Source organism: Chelonia mydas, chromosome 23 (genome assembly GCF_015237465.2).
Source record: "Chelonia mydas isolate rCheMyd1 chromosome 23, rCheMyd1.pri.v2, whole genome shotgun sequence".
NCBI lineage: Eukaryota > Metazoa > Chordata > Testudines > Cheloniidae > Chelonia > Chelonia mydas.
In genome coordinates, this window is record NC_051263.2 from 5,917,322 (window position 1) to 5,934,578 (window position 17,257).

A 17,257-nucleotide genomic window follows, 5' to 3' on the forward strand; every position below is an offset into this window, starting at 1 on the left:
TTTGACAAGGTCCCTCACCAAAGGCTCTTACGTAAATTAAGTTGTCATGGGATAAGAGGGAAGATCCTTGCATGGATTGAGAACTGGTTAAAAGACAAGGAACAAAGGGTAGGAATAAATGGTAAATTTTCAGAATGGAGAGGGGTACCTAGTGCTGTTTCCTAAGGGTCAGTCCTAGGACCAATCCTATTCAACTTATGCATAAATGATCTGGACAAAGGGTTAAACAGTGAGGTGGCAAAGTTTGCAGATGATACTAAACTGCTCAAGATAGTTAAGACCAAAGCAGACTGTGAAGAACTTCAAAAAGATCTCCCAAAACTAAGTGATTGAGCAACAAAATGGCAAATGAAATTTAATGTGGATAAATGTAAAGTAATGCACATTGGAAAAAAATAACCCCAACTATACATACAATATGATGGGGGCTAATTTAGCTACAACTAATCAGGAGAAAGATCTTGGAGGCATGGTGGATAGTTCTCTGAAGACGTCCACGCAGTGTGCAGCAGCAGTCAAAAAAGCAAAGGGGATGTAAGGAATCGTTAAAAAAGGGATAGAGAATAAGATAGAGAATATCTTATTGCCCTTATATAAATCCATGGTGCTCCCACATCTTGAATACTGCACACAGATATGGTCTCCTCATCTCAAAAAAGATATACTGGCATTAGAAAAGGTTCAGAAAAGGGCAACTAAAATGATTAGGGGTTTGGAACGGGTCCCATATGAGGAGAGATTAAAGAGGCTAGGAGTTTTCGGCTTGGAAAAGAGGAGACTAAGGGAGGATACGATAGAGGTATATAAAGTCATGAGTGGTGGGGAGAAAGTGAATAAGGAAAAGTTATTTACTTGTTCTCATAATATAAGAACTAGGGGCCACCAAATGAAATTAATGGGTAGCAGGTTTAAAACAAATAAAAGGAAGTTCTTCTCCACACAGCGCACAGTCAACCTGTGGAACTCCTTGCCTGAGGAGGTTGTGAAGGCTAGGACTATGACAGGGTTTAAAAGAGAACTGGATAAATTCATGGAGGCTAAGTCCATTAATGACTATTAACCAGGATGGGTAAGGAATGGTGTCCCTAGCCTCCGTCTGTCAGAGGGTGGAGATGGAGGCAGGAGAGAGATCACTTGATCATTACCTGTTAGGTTCACTCCCTCTGGGGCACCTGGCATTGGCCATTGTCAGTAGACAGGATACTGGGCTGGATGGACCTTTGGTCTGACTCAGTGTGGCCGTTCTTACGTTAACCCCACTGTGCTGGATTCTGCCCAGCCACACAGCAATCAAGGTCAGGGCCCTGTCATGCCAGGAGCTGTTGTGCAGCACCTGGCACGACGGGGCCCCAATCTCGGTCACTGGGTGTCTGGGCAGCGCCCGGCCTGACAGGGCTCTGATCTCAGTCACTGTGTGTCTGGGCAGCGCCCGGCGCGACAGGGCCCTGATCTCAGTCACTGTGTGTCTGGGCAGCACCCGGTGCGACAAGGCCCTGATCTCAGTCACTGTGTGTCTGGGCAGCGCCTGGCGTGACGGGGCCCCAATCTCGGTCACTGTGTGTCTGGGCAGCGCCTGGCGCGACGCGGGGCTCTGTTCTAATGTGGGGCATTTAGGTATCATGGGAATTCCTCTGCTTCTAACCCCACCGGGGTGAAGTGGGACGTAAGTGGTGCCAGAGGTAAATTGGGCAGAATGTCGGCCCAGGGGAGGGTCTGTCCCTCCGGACAGGTCACTGCAGCCCCACAAGCCATCCCCAGCCCCTTGGTCTCCGTGTTCCCCCTGGGCCGGCCTGACTCTACCAGCAGAGGGGGCGAGGGGATTGTGAGATGACTGAGAAGGAACAATTCCGTTTCCCAGCTGTTCGGGGACTCTCCCTCCTTCGCCCACACTCAGCCCCCGATGCCCAGCTGCTGCCCGCCGGCACAGCCGCCCGGCCCGGGCACTGCCGGATACGGGTGGTAAATACCAATAACCCCGGCTGAGCATCCGGCCCGGAGCCTGGCCCGGTCCCTGCCCCACCCAGGGTGTTGCGGGGATGGGGGTGCCCCGTGCGCCAGGTCCCTCGTCCCTGCCCCCCACAGGTGCAGCCGGTGCTGAAGGAGTTAACGAGTCTGGTTCCCAAGCAGGGGAGGGGCCGGGGGGTCGCCACTGGCGATGCTGGAGCCACTGCAGCCGGCGGGATGCTCGGAACCTGTCCCGGGCTGCTCAGCCGGGCGGGACCCGGACCCACCCCAGCCCCAGCCCCGGGAGCCCAGCCCCGGCCGGGCCCGGAGGCAGCAGCCCACGGGGAGAGTCTCGGGCGCTTCCCCAGCCCCGGGGGTCCGGGAAACTTGGAGTGTGATTGACAGCTGTCAATCAGCATCGGCCTGGCCGCGGGAAGGTTTCTGAAGGGGGGTCGAGTTGGGACGATCCGGGGCAGAGGCTGGGTGGAGCCGCGCCCCACGGGAGCCGGGCTCCGCCCTCCTATGGGGCTGGTCGGTGCATTGTCCGGGGGGGCTGGGGGTGCATTGTCAAGAAGGGTTTCTTCACGTATGTTAGCAACAAGAAGAAAGTCAAGGAAAGTGTGGGCCCCTTACTGAATGAGGGAGGCAACCTAGTGACAGAGGATGTGGAAAAAGCTAATGTACTCAATGCTTTTTTTGCCTCTGTCTTCACGAACAAGGTCAGCTCCCAGACTCCTGCACTGGGCAGCACAGCATGGGGAGGAGGTGACCAGCCCTCTGTGGAGAAGGAAGTGGTTCGGGACTATTTAGAAAAGCTGGACGAGCACAAGTCCATGGGGCCGGATGCGCTGCATCCGAGAGTGCTAAAGGAGTTGGCGGATGTGATTGCAGAGCCATTGGCCATTATCTTTGAAAACTCATCGGAGGAGGTCCCAGATGACTGGAAAAAGCTAATGTAGTGCCCATCTTTTAAAAAGGGAAGAAGGAGGATCCTGGGAACTACAGGCCAGTCAGCCTCACCTCAGTCCCTGGAAAAATCATGGAGCAGGTCCTCAAGGAATCAATTCTGAAGCACTTAGAGGAGAGGAAAGGGATCAGGAACAGTCAGCATAGATTCACCAAGGGCAAGTCATGCCTGACTAATCTAATTGCCTTCTCTGACGAGATAACTGGCTCTGTGGATGAGGGGAAAGCGGTGGACGTGTTGTTCCTTGACTTTAGCAAAGCTTTTGACACAGTCTCCCACAGTATTCTTGCCAGCAAGTTAAAGAAGTATGGGCTGGATGAATGGACTATAAGGTGGATAGAAAGTTGGCTAGATTGTCGGGCTCAACGGGTAGTGATCAATGGCTCCATGTCTAGCTGGCAGCCGGTATCAAGCGGAGTGTCCCAGGGGTCGGTCCTCGGGCCGGTTTTGTTCAATATCTTCATTAATGATCTGGAGGATGGCGTGGGCTGCACCCTCAGCAAGTTTGCAGATGACACTAAACTGGGAGGAGAGGTAGATACGCTGGAGGGTAGGGACAGGATACAGAGGGACCTAGACAAATTGGAGGATTGGGCCAAAAGAAATCTGATGAGATTCAACAAGGACAAGTGCAGAGTCCTGCACTTAGGACGGAAGAATCCCATGCCTCGCTACAGACTAGGGACCGAATGGCTCGGCAGCAGTTCTGCAGTAAAGGACCTAGGGGTTACAGTGGACGAGTGATCAAGGCCAAGCGCAGCCCTGCAACCCACCCCTCTCACATAACAAGGACAACCGCTTTCATCACCCCTGCACCCACCACCAAAGTGACTTGCAATCCAACAGCGACCATTTGGGCAAAGCAGCTCCATCATGCTGCGCACCTAGGCAGAGCAGACATGTGTCTGCGCAAACAAGGGTGGTTCCCAAAGTCTTTTCCACCAGCCCATCTTTAGATGTCAGGGGCGAGCTCATTCAGACCCTCCTTACAAACGTGTGACTATAAACTAGGTGGGAGAGGGTGACATCTACTATTCTTAAACTCTTGAAGGACCTGGGCACCAGAAACAATCAATACAATTCATTAACTACAGCTAAGCCTTCCTTTGCTCAATAAGTCAGTTAATTTAAAATGCAAAATATGTTTTGACAAAGTTACTGGGTTTTGGGGGGGTGTAACCAGCACACTTAATGACGTTTTCTTTAACTAATGGAAAGCAATTTTAAAATGCGAGTTTTTTGTGCATTTTTAATTGAATTCCAATTTCCATCCAAATGCAGCTTGTCAAAAAAAGTAAGCATCTAGTCAATCAGAAATGAGTCATTTGCCATAATATAAAAAAATTAAGAATCTGAATAAATGTTTATCCAGCTATATAATTGCTTGAATAAATGCATATAGATATAATCTGTCCTCCTGGTTATGACAAAAGGTACAAAATGTAATGTACAGGCTATACTTAGCTGCAAATCAACATGTTTTAATGGTTACCCCGCAATGAAAATCAACCCTTTTTTTTTCGGAAAATAGCTCAAAGAGAGGTTTCAGAGTAGCAGCCGTGTTAGTCTGTATTCGCAAAAAGAACAGGAGGACTTGTGGCACCTGTTAGTCTCTAAGGTGCCACAAGTACTCCTTTTCTTTTAGCTCAAAGATACTAACGCAAAACAAGATTAAAATCAGTGATTCAAACCAGGTTTTTCTCCCACATGATTTCAACCACGAATAAAATTCTTGATTTAAATCACATTGAATTGTTTCAATCCACCTAGCTCAGGAGAGCTGGGGCCAATTTCCTGGCTCTGAAATGTACTCCTTGTTTGAGTAACTTAACCTTCCCTATGTCTCAGGTGTCTCAGTGTCCATTGGTAAAACAGGGTAATAATCTGTCCTGCCTATTAAGATTGTAAACTGTCCATGGCATGGACTGTGTCTGTGCAGCGCCCGGCGCGACAGGGTCCTGATCTCGGTCACTGTGTGTCTGGGCAGCGCCCGGCGCGACAGGGTCCTGATCTCGGTCACTGTGTGTCTGGGCAGCGACTGGCACGACGGGGCCCTGATCTTGGTCACTGTGTGTCTGGGCAGCGCCCGGCGCGACAGGGTCCTGATCTCGGTCACTGTGTGTCTGGGCAGCACCCGGCGAGACAGGGCCCTGATCTCGGTCACTGTGTGTCTGGGCAGCGCCCGGCGCGACAGGGCCCTGATCTCGGTCACTGTGTGTCTGGGCAGCGCCCGGCGCGACAGGGTCCTGATCTCGGTCACTGTGTGTCTGGGCAGCGCCCGGTGGAACGGGGCCCTGATCTCGGTCACTGTGTGTGTCTGGGCAGCGCCTGGCACGACGGGGCCCTGATCTTGGTCACTGTGTGTCTTGGCACGACAGGGCCCTGTGACTGGTGCACAAACCACTCCCAGAGAGGGAGGGGTTAGGGAACTGCCCTGGGCCCTGGTGGCAGAGTTGCCAAGTGTCCCTTATTACAAGGGACGTCCCTTATCTTTCCATCTCCATCCAACAAGACCGGGAGCTGCTGAGTGCTGCAAAATGCAGCAAGAAAGATGCCTAGCGAAGGCAGGTGAGTCCTGCGTGTCGATGATGTTGATGATAATCTCAGGAGGCGAGGTGGCATCGGGGTGCTAAGAAAACACCCCTTGTTTGGTAAATAAAATGTAGGCTTGAGCCCTCAGCCATCCTTTCGGGCAGCTCTGCCCTGCCACACCCGCAGGGCCCTGCCCGGCCGGAGGAGGAGCTTGGCAGGGAGCCGAGAGCAGCTCCCTTGAAAGGCGCCAGCGGAGGTGAGCAGGGCTGGGATTCGCAGCTCTGCAGAAGGAGCCCAGTGGCAGACCCCGCTCATGCTCTACCTGAGCTGCTGAAGGGAAAGGACTCTGGACATTTGCAGGGTCAGAGAGGTCTCCTCGGGTTTATTCCAGTCTTTGCTTTTCCCTCTGGCTTGGGGAGGTCGGTGGGAAGTGACCCGGGAGGGCGGGGAGGGGCGGGGGATGATGCAGAGCACTCCAGACACAAGTCTCAGCTGCCCGCCTTGGGGCCCTGCTGGAGCCCGGGGGAGAGGATGGCCCAGGGCTCCCCGACCAGGGCTGGAGGCACGCGGCCTGTCCCTGACACTAGCGACTCAGGACTAGGCAGATCCCCCATCCCAGAGAGTCCTGACTCTGGGGCTTTGGCCGGGCAATGCCCGAAGCGCTTTGCCGGACAGCGGAAGTAGGATTTGTTGGACCCTTTACGTACCCCGGAGGGGCTGGACCCGGCCTGTGACCCAGCCAGAAGGCGAGACAGGAGGGGACAGACAGCCGAAGGGAGGGAGCGGCTACCTATGGGGGCACCTGGTCAGAGAGTGTCTGTCATGCCCTCACCTGACCACTAGGTGGGAGCTGTGGGGACAGATCCCTTCCTGGCCCCGATCTCGGTCACTGTGTGTCTGGGCAGCGTCCGGGGTAGTACGGAGAGCCGGGAGCACTGGGCCTGGGGCAAGATGTGAGTGAACCAAAGTCAGGCCATGGGTTAAACCAAATGCTGACAAGTTTGCTGTGCAGTTCAGGTACTTGGCAAACTTGTCGCTCGTGTCCTAGGCACTAGAGAGTTATGTAAATGTAGCTTAGCTGGGACAAATACAGTCAATTTAGTGCCAGATAAAATGGCTGGACAAAATAATGAAGAGGAAGGTTTTGCCCAAGATCTCAGGACCCAGGGGAGGTAACAGACAAACGTTGTGACACAGAGAAGGGGGGACGTAAGCTGTTTGTGCCAGGCTGTTACTCTCGGGGAACCTCGCCGTCAGCCTTTGCGTGGCCTAGGGGACAGCGGCGACTCCCGCTGCTGACGGAGCCGCTCCTTGCCACGGGGCACTCGCGTCAGTGAACCGGTAACCACGGAGCCGGGCGCTAGGACTGTGCCTCCAGGGCAGTGAACCTGGCCGAGGGCCTTTCTCCCCAGACAGACCGTGCTGTGGGCTTTCTTTGTAACTACCACTGAGGTCTGCTGGATTCACATCCTGCCTTGTCTGCTGTTCGTGTTGGTAACATTTGAGCTCCAAGAACAGAAACTCTGGGCAGCCTAAACAGCGTTATTGAGGCAACGACATTCCAGCCTTCAGCACTTAACGACGCCTGGCGTGACGGGGCCCCGATCCCGGTCACTGTGTGTCTGGGCAACGCTAGGTTGGGATCTCCAGGCGCTGCCTTAGTGCCCTGCAGCTGGAGTTCAGGGGAGCTGGGGCAGGCGGTGTGTCTGGATCAGTTGGAGCAGGAAATGGCGGCCCGGACAGTGGCTGACGTGCTGTCCCCCCGGTGCAGCGTTCCCCAGCTCCCCAGGCCGGGTTGTGCTCTGTGCCCAGCCTTGCCCACGTTGGGATGAAGGTTCTGCCCCTTGGGTCGCACTGCCAGGCCAGAATCGTTCCCTCCCACCTGGCGCGCAGTCCGTCAGCCTGGATGCTGCTACAGACCCCTGAGCCCTGCTGCACGAGCCTGGCTTTGTCTTAAGCAACTGCAGCCCCCTGGTGAAATCCCCCCCCCTTCCTCGGTGGCTGGGCTCCCACCAGCATCAGCACGACGATTTATTGACCAACTACCTGACCCCAGCCCCCACTACCCTCCCAGGCACGTATAGAGAGAAGCAGGTGCCGGCGTCCGGAGCTCACTCTGCTCCCAGCTCTGCAGGAATCCAGGAGGGCACATGCCAGCCCCTGTCTGAACCCCACGGGGCGCCGGTCTCCATGGACCAGCTCTGCCCCCCAGCATGGCTCTTCTCCCCGCAGCTCCAGCTGGGCAGGGGGCTGTTAGTACAGCCAGAGCCACCGCCAAGCCTGCTGCTCAAGGGGCTACCATAGGGACCGGGAAGCTCATGGGGAAGGGGGATCTGAGTGGGGCTGGGACGCTGCCGTCAGGCGACAGGCCGGGCTTGGAGCCCGGGGCAGCCTGAGCACAGGGGGATCTGCTACCCAGGGGTTCTGGGGGTGTTTGGCTCCGGCCCAGCAGCGCCCCCTCCTGGAGGTGGCAGGCCGGCTGTGACGGGCGCGTGTCCCCACAGGGCCGAGCGAGAGGAAGATGCTGCTGCATATCTACTAATGTGATATCTGCCACCATGTGCCAGCAATGCCCGTCTGCCATGTACATTGGCCAAACCGGACAGTCTCTACATAAAAGAATAAATGGACACAAATCAGATGTCAAGAATTGTAACATTCAAAAACCAGTTGGAGAACACTTCAATCTCCCTGGTCACTCGATTACAGACCTAAAGTGGCAATTCTTCAACAAAAAAACTTCAAAAACAGACTCCAACAAGAGACTGCTGAATTGGAATTAGTTTGCAAACTGGATACAATTAATTTAGGCTTGAATAAAGACTGGGAGTGGATGTGTCATTACACAAAGTAAAACTATTTCCCCATGTTTATTTCTCCCTCCCCCGCCTCCTCAGACATTCTTGTCAACTGCTGGAAATGGTCCACCTTGATTATCACTACAAAAGGTTTTTTCCTCACTCCCGCCCTCAACTCTCCTGCTGGTAATAGCTCATCTTACCTGATCCACTAACATCCATTGTTTCATGTTCTCTGTGTATATAAATCTCCCTACTGTATTTTCCACTGAATGCATCCGATGAAGTGAGCTGTAGCTCACGAAAGCTTGTGCTCAAATAAACTTATTAGTCTCTAAGGTGCCACAAGAACTCCTTTTCTTCTTGCTGGTCTGGGGAATCCCTGATGCAGCTGAGAACCGAGGGGGTGGAAACACAGGCCTGGAAAATTAACAACGGAGACATGCTGACTAACATGCCCCCTGGCCTGGCGCCCAGGGCTGGAACTGCCCCTGCAGAGCTGGAGATGTCCTCTGCTCCCATCCAGCCCATCCCTCCACGAGGCAGGGCTGGGTTGTCCCCTGCTGCCCGTTCCCCAGAGTCCTAGTGTTCATCGGCCCAAGGGATGAGGCCCCTGGCCCTGCCCACGAGGAGCCGATCCCAGAGTGTCACACACCCTCGGCCCAGGCCGTGTCCCCTGCCAGCCCAGCTCCATCCGAACTGCTCTGGGGCACCCAAGAGCCAGAAAGTGCCAGCTCCCAGCATGCAGAGGGGCAGCGAGCTCAGGCGGTGTGGGGAGGGAAGGAGAAAGGGGGCTGGGGTGGTGGAGAGCAGGGACAGAGGGGTGGGGTGGGGGAAGCAGTAACAACACTAGCTGGTTCCTGGCTCACACCAAGGCCCTGTTAGGAAGATTTGTGCTGGGAATGTCCCTGCAGCCTAGAAATCGCCCCCTGGATCGGAGCAGGGCCCATCTACCCCGGTGTCCCGGCTCCAGCAACGGCCAGTGCCAGATGCTCCAGAGGGAGCTGCCAGACACCCCCTTGTGGCCCATGATGGAATAACCCAGTCACAGGGGAATTTCCTTTCTATTCCCCCCAAGTAGTGGCCCCAAGCCCCGGGGCAGGAACCCATCCAGTCCCACCCACTGTGACGCTGGCTGTCCTCGTTCTCCATAGAAACCTCTGATCCGTTGCTGGATCCTGCTCTTGGCCCAGTGACAGCCAGTGGCAGGGAGTTCCCCAGGCTGATTGTGCCCAATGAGCCTTTTCTCAGGTCAGATGTTCTGACCTTCCAGTTTCTGGGGCACTGGACTCCATCCTGGTCCCCCCACCTCTGAAAGGATCTGGCAGAGGAGCAGGGGGGTCAGCAGTGGGAGGCCAGAAGGATCAGGGGCCTCCCATACGCAGACACAGCAGAAAGGCTGCAGAGCGGAGGGGACAGGCGGGAGGGATGCAAATGACCGGAGGGGGCAGAGCAGACAGACGGGCGCTGAGCCACACAACCTGGGCGGGAGCTTCCCCAGCCCGGGCTGAGTTCGGAGCACCAGCCCCACCCGCCATCTCCAGCCCAGCCCTTGCTTGGCCTCCCTCCAGCCTGGCCTGGCTCCCCGTTCAACCCTTTGCTGCCAGCAGCGGGTGCTGCTGCGGGGGCGAGCAGGCTCCCGGCCAGGCCTCTCTCCAGCCCCATCACATTTAATGCAGGGCTGCGCGTCCCCCCTGCGCCGTGCATGGCCTTTGCTGGCCCCCACCCCACCCCATTGCCGTGGCCCCGACCCCACTCAGAGCACCAGCCCTGGGCCCGATCCTGCTGCGTGGGCTGGGGCAGGTGGGGGGCACCCACATTAATCGAGCCCTTTCTCCCCTCCCCTGCATGGCAGAGGCTGTCCCCACATTGTCTCACGCCGACAGTGGGGGGCCCGGCCCCCAAAAAGCAGGGTCCCGCTGAGGACCCCAGTGCCCTACGTCATCCTCCACCACACGGCAGGGAATCGCTGCTACACACCAGCCTCCTGCAGCCGGCAGGTCGGGGGCATCCAGAATTACCACATGGACTACCAGCGCTGGCCCGACATCGGCTACACGTGAGTGCGGCAGGGTGGGGTGGGGGCCTCCCCAGAGCTGAGGGGCAGATTCGGGGCTACTGCCCCCAAGCAGCCACAGGGGGACAGCAGTAACCACACTCAGGGGTAGAGGCAGGGTGGGTGGCTGAAAAGTGGGAATGGGGGAGGGGTGCACCCAGCACCTCAGCTGTGGGAGAGAGGTGGTGAGGGGGCACAGAGTGCCCCTGGCAGGGGGAAGGTGAAATAGGGGTTATACAGAGCCCCTTCCATTGGAGGGGAAGCACCCTGTGAAGGGGGGGCTGAGGGATGATGGGGAGCCTGGGGAGGTGCTGACACTTGGAAGTGGGGAACCAGATCTAGGCTGGGAAGGGCCAACCCAGTAGTTCCTGATCCTGTTTCTCAGGCAGTTCCTTGGCGGCTGGCACCCTGTGTGCCCCCGCAAGCCCTGCCCAAGTGCTGGTGCAATGTCCCACCCCCCGCCCCACCCCAGCAGCTGCCGCACATGCTCCTGCCCCTCCCCTAGGCTGGGAAATGGGACCAGGCTAGGCTGGGGCCTGTTTCCCAGGGGCCGGCCCAGCCTCAAGCTCTGTGATGGCTGCTCGAGACCCTCCCCCGCATCCTGCTATCACCCCCATGAGGCACTGGGGGTGGGGGGGCAGATGGAAAACATGGCGGGTGCAGAGATGTGTTTGCACCCACAGCTCTGCCCGCCCTGCCTGCCCTGGAGGGGGATGAGGGGCACAGAGCCCCTGGCAGGGGGAAATGGGGGGAGGGGGGGGCTGAGGGAGTCCCTGAAGAGCGGGGGATGGGAAGGGGGCAGTCACGGAGCTGGTTGGGGGATGGAGGGCCGCAGGGAGCCCCTGGGTTGTGCCACGAGTTCGGCCGACAGACACCGCATGGCCTGCGCCCTCCTCATCTGTGACACCGCCCCATGCTGGCGTCCTCGACGCCTTTCCCTGCGGCCAGCCTGACAGCCCAGAACGAAAACCTGGCTGGAGATTTTTCTCTGTGAAATGTTTTGAGATGGTGACGTCGGGGGATGGAAACTCAGCTGGGAATTTCCTGCTGGGCAGCGGGTTCCTGCACTGTTCTCCTGCCCCACATCGGCGCCTGCTACAGCCCTCACTTGCCCCCCGGCTCTGTCCAGGAGGGACCCAGGGCTGCTTCCATAAGGGGTGTTACACACAGCGCCACCTAATGGCCAAAGAGTGCAATACAGGTTAGCCCCCCCAGTCCAGTCCCTTTCCTCAGTGGGTCTTTAGCTGCATGGCAGAGGATTGAGCTTCTAGCTCCAAAGGTCCCCGATTCAAACCCGGGCAGGGTCAGCGACGACTCTGGGGGAGCTGCCAGGAGCGATGGGGAGGGGAGGGTGCAGCCGACGTGCCCGTGAGGGTCTCACACTGTGCTCTGCCTGCAGCTTCCTGATCGGCGAGGACGGCAGAGTTTACAAGGGCAGAGGCTGGAGAACGAGACGGGCCCATGCCAGAAACTGGAGCCATAAGTCGCTGGGAATCAGCTTCATGGGCAACTTCTCCAATACGTGGGTCCCATCTGTACAGATTTCCCTGCTAGGGTTGCCAGGTGCCCGGTTGAAGAGGGACAATGGCAGCTTTGGTCAGCACTGCTGACTGGGCCATTAAAAGTCCAGTTGACGCAGGGCTGGCAAGCTCCCTACCCGGCTCTGTGCGGCTCCCAGGAGCCAGCTGGCATGTCCTTCCAGCTTGGGGGCAGCCACGGGGCTCTGCACGCTGCACCCACTCCAAGCTCTGGCTTTGCAGCTCCCATTGGCTGCAGTTCGTGGCCAATGGCAGCTGAGGAGCTGGTGCTTGGGGTGGGGACAACATGTGGAGCCCCGTGGCTGTGCCCGAGACGGGGGGACATGTCGCCGCTTACCGGGATCTGCCTGAGGACAGCACCCCCTGGAGCCTGAACCCCGAATCCCTTCCCACACCCCTGCCCCAGCTTAGAACCCGCTTCCACACCCTAACTCCCTCCTAGAGCCTGCACCTCACACCTCCTCCCTCACCTCAACCCCCTGCTCCAGTCCTGAGTCCCCTCCCACACTCTGAACCCCTCGGCCACAGCCCAGAGCCTCCTCCTGCACCCCAAACTGCTCATCCCTGGCTCCACCCCAGAGCCCAAGCCCTAAGCCCGAGCCCTCACACTCCCCGCCCCTCAACTCCCTGCCCCAGCCCAGTGAAAATGAGCGATGAGCGAGGGTGAGGGAGAGAGAGCGAAAGAGGGAGAGGGGATGGAGTGAGTGGGGGAGGGGCCTCAGAAAAGGGGCGGGGCAGGGGCGGGGCCTCGGGGCAAGGATGTTCAGTTTTCTGGAATTGAAAAGTTGGCAATTTTTCCCTGCTAGGCCCTGCCGGGAGCTGGGAATCCCGTCTGCAGGGCTCCCGCCATACACCTGTGCTCCCCTGCTGACCTGACACCTGGGACAGGGGGTTCTGCTGCAGGGACCATTTCCGGTGATGTAGGAATTGGTGACTAATGACGAGGGGTCACTGCTGTAGAGCGACCTGGCTGGCTGTGAGCAAACAAGGTGGGGGTTTAATCCAGCCAAGCAGAAGGGCCGGGATCCGGCCCAAGAACCTCAGGCCAGACCTACGGCCTGGAGCCTGGAAAGCAGCAACCCAGAAAAGATCTAGTGCCAGGGAAAGCAGCTGAGCAGGAGCAGCCCATAGGACCCTGGAGCTGTAGTGACCTTTGGCGGTACAGGGAGGGGGAGAGCGAGTAGGAGCAGGTGGGGGGGGCGGTCACCTGTGTACGGCATCACGAGGCCCGTCACTGGATCCCCTGGCTGGCTCTGGGGGCCCAGGGGAGTTTGCTCCACTGGCTAATCACCCTCCCTGTTCGACATTTGGACTGGGGACCCTGTCTGGCTTCAGCTCTCGGCCCCTGGCTCCTCTTCTGCCTTTCTCCGCGCAGCTAACGCACCCGCCAGGTCCTGTATTTCCTCCCCGGGTGATCACCTGGATGGGCTGAGCTCTGCCTGTCCCGCCCTGGCAGCCATTTCTCCAGCCCACAAATTGTGTTTGTGGCTCTTTTTCCACGTCCCTTTTATCACATGGGCCCCAGAACCGGGCGCAGGATCCAGCATCCGTCTCCCGACGGCCGGACACAGGGGGAAAATCCCCTCCCTAGCCCCCACTCCCCTGTTTGTCCTGCTCAGGATCCCATGAGCCCTGCATGTCCTCGCGTCGCCCTGGGAGCTCGGGTGTGGCTTGTGACCCCTAGATCCCCGCTCTCCAGGGTTCAGCCCCTAGGCTGGAGGTGGGGCCTGCTGTGCAACCGATGTGGTCTACCAGTGACAGGAATGATCCATGCCTAGTGTGACTTTCTTGACTATACTAAATATTTGTTCCCCAGGGAGATACCTATAAGCAGTAATCAAGGCACTCCTCAACGTTCTCTTTGTTAAGCTGAATAGATTGAGTTTCTTGAGTCTCTCACTATAAGACATGGTTTCTAATCCTTTAATCATTCTCAGGACTCTTCTCTGAACCTTCTGCAATTTATCAACATTTGTCTTGCATTGTGGGCACCGGAACTGGACCCAGGATCCCAGCAGTTGGTCACACCAGTGCCAAATACTCCCACTCCAGATTCTTCTGTTATTTATCCCAGGATCACATGAGCTCTTTTGGCCACAGCGCCACACTGGGAGCTCCTGTTCAGCTGATTCTCCACCAGGACTCCCAAGTCCTTTTCAGAGTCTCTGCTTCCCAGGACAGAGTCCCCTGTCCTGTTCCTAGATGTATTTATTTACAATGAGCCATATGAAAACACATACTGTTTCCTTGCCCCCCCCCCGCAGTTTACCAAGCGATTCAGATCGCTCTGTATCAGTGACTTGTCCTCTTCATTATTTACCACTCACCCAATTCTTGTGCCATCTGCAAACTTTATCAGTGATGATTTTATGTTTTCTTCCAGGTCATTGATAAAAATGTTAAATGGCATACAGCCAAGACCCGATCCCTGCGGGGACCACACTGGAAACACACCAGTGCAATACTGATTCCCAGCTTACAATTACATTTTGAGACCTATCAGCCAGTTGATAATCCAGCTGTTGTGGGCCACGTTACTTTTGTATCGTCCTAGGTTTCCGATCAAACTGGCATGCGGGGCCAACTCAAGCACCTTACAGAAGTCTGTATACATTATGCCAATGCTCTTTCCTTTATCTACCAAACTTGTAATCTCATCGAAAAACAGATGGCAATTATCTTGGCGGGAAATATTTTCCATACACCCATGTTGATTTGCATTAATTAAATTATCCTCTTTAATTCTTTATTAATTGAATCTTACACCAGCCACTCCATTATCAACAGTTAAAACATACGAGGCTTAAAAAGGGGATTCGTAGGAAAAAATGGTTCCTAATTGAAGCAAAATGGCTCTGTCCGGGCGTCCCTGATCACTGGTGTCGCCAGCATTCCCTGGGGGTCTAGAGTCCGCAGCTCTGCTGCTACTCTAGTGCTAGGGTTCTTTGGATCCCAGAGACCCCAGACACAATCAGGCCCAGCTGTGCCAGGTGCTGCACACACCCAGAGATGCACCCCGCAGGAGCCAGGCCCTGCCCTGCAGAACAACAGACAAAGGCCAGGCACCCCCTGCACTCCTAGTTCCCGTGCCTCTGTCTCCAGGGGAGGCAGACGTTGTTTTGGAAATGGCTTGTTGGGTCACCGGAGGGTGTTTCGTAAAGCAGCTCCTCCTTTCACACAGGTGGGGAAACTCCAGCGTCAGCTAGCCAGTCAGTCGTGGAGCGGCTACACGAGGCAGACAGGGGCATCATCTCCAATGCCATCACCGTGCTGAGAGACATCCTCGCCGGCATGGACAGGCAGAGCGCCAGCCCCGTGGCTATGCAAGTGGCTGAGAAACTCCTGCCGTTCTTTCATGATGTAAGGCCTGGCGGCCCGCAGCACACCCTGCAAGCCACAGACGTGTGAATGGGGGCTGGCGGGTGGGCTAGCGGGACCTATGCTATGGCCCTAGCCAGAAAAAGGATTGTCGTAAATGACGTGACCCCATTCCTGCCTTCCTCTGCTACCCCATTCTCCATCAGAGCGTATGGCAGTAAGGGTGGGAACCCTGGTGTCCTGCAGGCCTGCTGACAAGGATCAGGGCAGGCCGGGGACGAGGCTCCCCTTGAGGAAGGACATGCATTCCTGAGCCTGCATGCAGCGAGGGGGCCTCTGCAGCACAGGGTGCCGCAATGCTCCTGCTGGCTTCTTGCACTAGCTACTTTGGAACACAAAATTGGGAAATATTAAGGGTTTGATGCATTTGTTAAAAAAGAAAGAGATCATTGTTTGACACTTATCAATATGAATGGATGCAATATGTTTCCAGTATTGTAAACCAGACTTGTTAATGGGAGAAATTGTTGTCAAAATTGCACACCAACAGTCCCTGGAGGTAAAGGTATTGAAGGTTAGCCCACTCCCCATATTGCACATGGGATCCTTCTGGCTACCCTGGACCTTGAGCCAGTGGGCTGGGGAGGGAGGGAAGCTATTGGACACTAGAGGTTGTACCGAATGGACTCCTCAAAAGTGGGTGTGCCTCACCTTGCCTGTTGCCATAGAACCTTGTAGTAAAGATACATCACTAGAATCATGTATGTGGCATGAATTGGAATCACAAACTCAAATTGCCTCACAGTACTTTCTCTTGAATAGGCTACATAGAAAGTTACAATGATGATTATAAATCTTAGTGTCAAAAGGGGGATTATGTTGGATCATATTAAAGAAGTTCTGTATTAAAATCACAAATGAGTTTGATTCCCCATAGTTTCAATTCCAGGGTATTACTAATTAAGAGGTCTCTTGGTTTTTGGTGCTGTTTCTCTCCCTCTATGTGTGAAACTTTCAAGCTGCTAATTCTGTTAGTACATTCTAAGACTGAGTCTGTTCTCAAAGCAATTCACAGAGAGAGAGACTCAAAGCAATACTCTAACAACAGAAACAGCACCAAGAGACTCCCCGCCCTTTTGTTGTATTAACAATTGTGATTGAAATAGAGATAGAGGATGTATGTGGATGGATGCTTGGTGTGGATAATAACTGAATGATCAGGGAGGTGCCAGCCTAAGAATCCAGTGTCCATCAGCTGAAGAAGGCGTCAAGTGGAAATAACCAGAGGACCCCCGGAGGGCAGACTGGAATCCACCCAACAGACTCAAGAATGGGAGAACCAAAGAACAAGATAACATCTGGCAGCACGGAGCCGTCAGGAATGTACTGTCTGCTGATTGATTCAGCAACAGCATGATGAAGCAATTCCCATAGACTGGCATAGGAAGAAATTCCTATAAAAATAGACTCTAAAAAGTGAGAACTTTGGGGTCTGATTCTGCAAACCAACTTCCAGGAGCATCAGATGAGCATCTGACAAGGCCCTGCTCCCTCCTCATGTCCAGGCCACCTGGCCAGTGGCTTGGCATAAGCAACTCTAAGGCTGGTAACTATGATAACAACCTTGCAGAACCTGTGTGTATGTGTTTGCATGAATGAATGTGTGAATAAATATGAGATTGAATGGAATGTTATAGCTATAACTAACTGCTTACTATGATTCTTTCTGTATTCACAATAAATGTGGTATTTTGCCTTTTTCCCTTTCATGAGATCCTGCTGGTTTTTATTTTATTGGTATAACAGCGGAAGGTGCCTCCCATGACCCCGGTGGGGAAGGACAGGCTCTAAAGCCCCGGCGAGGCCAGAGCAAGTCTGGGCTGGGGCATCCCATGGCTGGGGAGTCACACAGTGGCTGGTCTGTGACTCGCCTGCCCATTGTGACACGCCCCTGCTGGCTGGCACAGCCTCATCCCCTCACTGCCAGGCTTGGCTCTGGGAGAGCGAGAGCTGGCACGTGCCGCTGGGGAACGCTGAGCCAGCAGTTCCAGCTCCGCCACCGGCAGCAGAAAGTGGGTGGCCCATTTACGCGCAGGCTTCAGCC

General features: G+C 55.4%; 1 protein-coding gene across 1 annotated transcript; it reads left to right on the forward strand.

Moving 5' to 3' along the window:
* The first annotated feature begins 5,462 nt into the window (after positions 1–5,462).
* On the forward strand, positions 5,463–15,243 carry LOC119564341 (peptidoglycan-recognition protein SC2-like). The gene is made up of 4 exons (XM_037884310.1): positions 5,463–5,479; positions 10,097–10,300; positions 11,697–11,893; positions 15,017–15,243. Exons 1-4 carry the CDS (start codon positions 5,463–5,465, stop codon positions 15,241–15,243), a joined length of 645 nt encoding a protein of 214 aa, XP_037740238.1.
* The last annotated feature ends 2,014 nt before the right edge of the window (positions 15,244–17,257 follow it).